At 48.7% G+C, this 2611-nt stretch overlaps 1 protein-coding gene across 1 annotated transcript; it reads left to right on the plus strand.

The window, feature by feature from the left end:
- Nucleotides 1–597: 597 nt before the first annotated feature.
- LOC112439073 (uncharacterized) lies at nt 598–2282 on the plus strand. The gene is made up of 2 exons (XM_024927831.3): nt 598–937; nt 1091–2282. The coding sequence occupies exons 1-2, from the start codon at nt 598–600 to the stop codon at nt 1432–1434; spliced, it is 684 nt and encodes a 227-aa protein (XP_024783599.3). The 3' UTR covers nt 1435–2282.
- The last annotated feature ends 329 nt before the right edge of the window (nt 2283–2611 follow it).

The following is a 2611-nucleotide window of genomic DNA, read 5'->3' on the forward strand; positions in this document are numbered from 1 at the left end:
TCATAAAAGCAAGCCTGGGGGAAAATGGTGAAATTGGAAGATGTTGATAAAAGATGTTTTAATAAAGATGCAAAGTCTACATTAAGAAAAATATCGAGCCAGAACTCCTTACACAGGACTTTCCTACCTGTGTGCTGTGTATATTAACAAGTGCACTCTGGAGGGAGGGGCACTGGGGACCTGCAGAGGGCTGGATTCAGCCGGGGAACCCCCAAGGCAGTGGACCTGGTATTCCAGGAACTCCTGCAGAGAGCACTATGGGGCTGTTTGCACAGCGGACTGAGGGCCCTCAGGGAAGGCCGGGGAGCCAGGGGGTACCCCTTAGTCCAGGGCCCAGAGGGAAACTGCTGTTTTGAGCACAGTCCACCCCTCAGCTCAGCCAGAGCCCTGCCCCTGAGACTTGGCCTGCATCGTGAGGAGAGGTGAGTGCAGGACAGGGACCGGCCTCACCTGCGTCTCAGCAGCGGGGCGCTCCTCTTTCTACCTTTCACCTGGACAACTCGAGCCCAATGTTCACAGCTCAGGCTCTCTCCTGGGGATCCTTGAACCCACAAAACTGGGGTGGGTGCTCCCTCTATTTGTGTGAAAGCACAGATTATGCCAATTGATCCTGCTAGGCCCTTAAGGGAGGGACTGCGTTTATTGATCATGAAATCCCCAGAGCCCCCAACAGGGCATTGTCCTGTTAAGGGGTGGCCGCATGGCCCAGAGGCACAGAGCCCTGCTCTGGTGTCTGTGACATCTGCAGGGATGGAGGACATTGCCTTACAGGAGGTCTCAGGCCCAGGCACTGGCAGCCTCAACCAAGGCACTGTAGGCACTGGCAAAGAGCAGCCGACCCCGGGACCCCCTGCAACAACAGCAGCTTCCAGGCTCTGCCCCAGTGACAGCTCACAGCACTGGTCCCAGGAGGAAGGCAGGGAGACGGCAGGTGTAGGTGACACTGAGCCTACATTGTTCTCCACCACTGCTGAGACAACCCTCTTGAAATAGTCGCTGATCCACACACTCCTGTTCCTGACTCTCCGCTGTTTGCTTTCGCTGAGGAACAAGTTGGCCAGGAAGCTGTGCAGCAGCCATGGCTTTTAAGGTGGAAAAACACCTGTGGAGCTGGAGGTGGTAATTCACCCAATTCGAATCACTCTAACGAGCCGCAATGTAAAATCCCTGGAAAAGGTGTGTGCTGACTTGGTCAGAGGAGCAAAGGAAAAAAAGCTCAAAGTGAAAGGACCAGTTGGAATGCCTAGCAAGACTTTGAGAATCACTACAAGAAAAACTCCTTGTGGTGAAGGTTCTACGACATGGGATGGTTTCCAGATGGGAATCCACAAGCGACTCATTGACTTGCACAGTCCTTCTGAGATTGTTAGGCAGATGACTTCCATCAGTAATGAGCCAGGAGTTGAGGTGGAAGTCACCATTGCAGTTGCTTAAGTCAACTATTTTAAATAAATTCATTACCAGTTGTTTAAAAAAAAAGAAAAGGAAAAAGAAATAGAGAGACTTCACAATGAGCAAATGAAATTCCCGGAATAGCAGGTGTAGGCAGTAGCCTAGGACCACTGCGTGTGACCATTCAATTATTTTCTTGACCCTGGTTTTCCCAAAAAACATGGATCATACCAAAATCACCAGTTAGTCATGCTTCTAAGAAATAATCTCTCCATCAGATAAATTGCAGCCTGTTCATAAGGCTGAGATGGTGCCTACTCACAATAAGAAATTAAGGTTCATTGAATAGGTCCAGTGCTTCTTGGCCCTTCACCCAAGCCCAGAAATTAAGTGTGAATGTTACTTAGTCATCACACATTGATGAGTGACAATTTTTTTTTTTTTTTTTTGAGACGGAGTCTCGCTCTGTTGCCCAGGGAGCAACACCATGCCTGGCTAAACAATATTTTTTTATCTTAAATCTTAGACAAGTTTTTCATTTTGTTGTGTGTGTGCATGTGTGTGTGTGTGTGTTGCTGTTGTTTTGTTATTTCATTTTACCCTGCAGGTTTGTGGCAGAATCAGCTCAGAGGTCAGGATTCAGGAGAAGGCCCGAATCACTCAGAGTCAGGTCCATAGTCTAAATGGACAACAGTACCAGGTGTCCTGTCCTCCCTGAGCAACTTGATAACAACAGATAAAAAAAGATAAATCTTTTTTTTTGAGATAGAGTCTCACTCTGCCACCCAGGCTGGAGTGCAGTCTTGGCTCACTACAGCCTCTACCCCCTGGGTTCCAGTGATTCTCGTGCCTCAGCCTCCCGAGTAGCTGGGACCATAGGCACGCGCCACCACGCCAAGCTAATTTTTGTATTTTTAGTAGAGATGGGGTTTTGCCACGTTGGCCAGACTGGTCTTGAACTCCTGGCCTCAAGTAATCCACCCACCTCAGCCTCCCAAAGTGCTGGGATTATAGGCATAAGCCACCGCACCCAGCCTGATAACACCTTCATTTCTGAAAGACTCAAGACACAGCTTGTTGACCAGCCAGCTTGACATTCTAGACCCTGTGACAGGCTTTTTGTCTGTTTGAGTAGTGTAAATAAATTAACCCGGGGTTTAATCAATCGGTCTCTGAGACTTTTTCGTACTTTCCCAACACTGTGCCTTTCCTTATACTG

This window comes from Pan paniscus, chromosome 13, assembly GCF_029289425.2.
Source record: "Pan paniscus chromosome 13, NHGRI_mPanPan1-v2.0_pri, whole genome shotgun sequence".
In the NCBI taxonomy this organism is placed as follows: Eukaryota; Metazoa; Chordata; class Mammalia; order Primates; family Hominidae; genus Pan; species Pan paniscus.